Source organism: Microtus pennsylvanicus, chromosome X (genome assembly GCF_037038515.1).
Source record: "Microtus pennsylvanicus isolate mMicPen1 chromosome X, mMicPen1.hap1, whole genome shotgun sequence".
In the NCBI taxonomy this organism is placed as follows: Eukaryota; Metazoa; Chordata; class Mammalia; order Rodentia; family Cricetidae; genus Microtus; species Microtus pennsylvanicus.
Genome location: NC_134601.1, coordinates 109,755,197 through 109,756,336, shown reverse-complemented (window position 1 = coordinate 109,756,336; position 1,140 = coordinate 109,755,197). Strand labels below are relative to the sequence as shown.

The 1,140-nt window shown below is 43.1% G+C and overlaps 1 protein-coding gene across 2 annotated transcripts; it reads left to right on the top strand.

Moving 5' to 3' along the window:
• The first annotated feature begins 248 nt into the window (after nt 1-248).
• Nucleotides 249-893, top strand: LOC142841071 (ubiquitin-conjugating enzyme E2 L3-like). 2 transcript variants are annotated; one of them, XM_075957812.1, is made up of 3 exons: nt 249-275; nt 372-616; nt 806-893. In XM_075957812.1, the coding sequence occupies exons 1-3, from the start codon at nt 249-251 to the stop codon at nt 891-893; spliced, it is 360 nt and encodes a 119-aa protein (XP_075813927.1). The 2 variants fall into 2 exon arrangements, with proteins under 2 accessions (XP_075813927.1, XP_075813925.1); XM_075957810.1 differs by having other exon boundaries at nt 249-616.
• The last annotated feature ends 247 nt before the right edge of the window (nt 894-1,140 follow it).

The following is a 1,140-nucleotide window of genomic DNA, read 5'->3' as shown; positions in this document are numbered from 1 at the left end:
CATGGCCATTTCTGATTCTGTTTGATTTTAGGCTTGAATTAAGCATCATTTTGCTCACAGCTGAATTCAAGATCAGACAAAAATTAATGCCCAGGTAATATGTATGACATATCTAAAATTTAGGAGTTTTACAAGGGATGAAAAATGTTCCAAAGTTTTTTCATAGGCTGAGGGGAGAGTCTGGACAAGACCCTGGTTTAATATCCAGCAATTTTCCTCCATGTAAGAAGTTTTAGATCAGATCCAAGATGGCGGCCAGCAGGAGACTGATGAAGAAGCTTGAAGAGATCAGCAAATGTGGAATGAAAAAGTTCCATAACATCCAGCTTGATCAAGCTAATTTATTGACTTGGCAAGGGCTTATTTTTTCTGACAACCCTCCATATGATAATGGGGCCTTAAGAATTGAAATCAGCTTTTCAGCAGAGTATCCATTCAAACCACCCACGATCACATTTAAAACCAAGATCTACCACCCTAACATTGATGAGAAGGGACAGGTCTGTCTGCTGGTAATTAGCGCTGAAAACTGGAAGCCAGCCACCCAAACCAACCAAGTAATCCAGTCCCTCATAGCACTGGTGAACGACCCCCAGCCTGAGCACCCACTCAACAGGCAGACCCCATGCTCTGAACCCGTGGTCAGGCTTTCTTTGTAGAGAACCCTACAATACCAGGTTTGTGGTGACGTTGGAGGGAGGGTCTGCCAGCAGAGAATGCCTTGAACTTGTGTGATAAATTTCTCTCCAGTCAGCAGCTCTCCCTGCAGCTGTGGGAGATGACCTGTTGGTTATCCCAGGTCAAGGCAAAAGCCAGAATATTCTTTTGACCCTGAATACTCTAAGGACCGTAAAAAATTCTGTAAGAATGCTGAAGAGTTTACAAAGAAATAGGGGAAAAACGGCCTGTGGACTAAAATCTGCCATCAGTGATTGATTCCAGCAAGTTTCAGCAGAGCCCCTGAGCAATGCATTCAGATGCCCTGCAAAGCAGGACTCTGTGGAAAATTGACGCGTGCCGCTTGTGGCAGTTACTAACTTTCTATAGTTTCTTAATCAAAAGTGGTCTAGGCAACCTGGAAAGAAGGATTAAAATATTCAGATGCTCTAGTTCTGTTTGCTTTGTTTTAAAAATCACTGC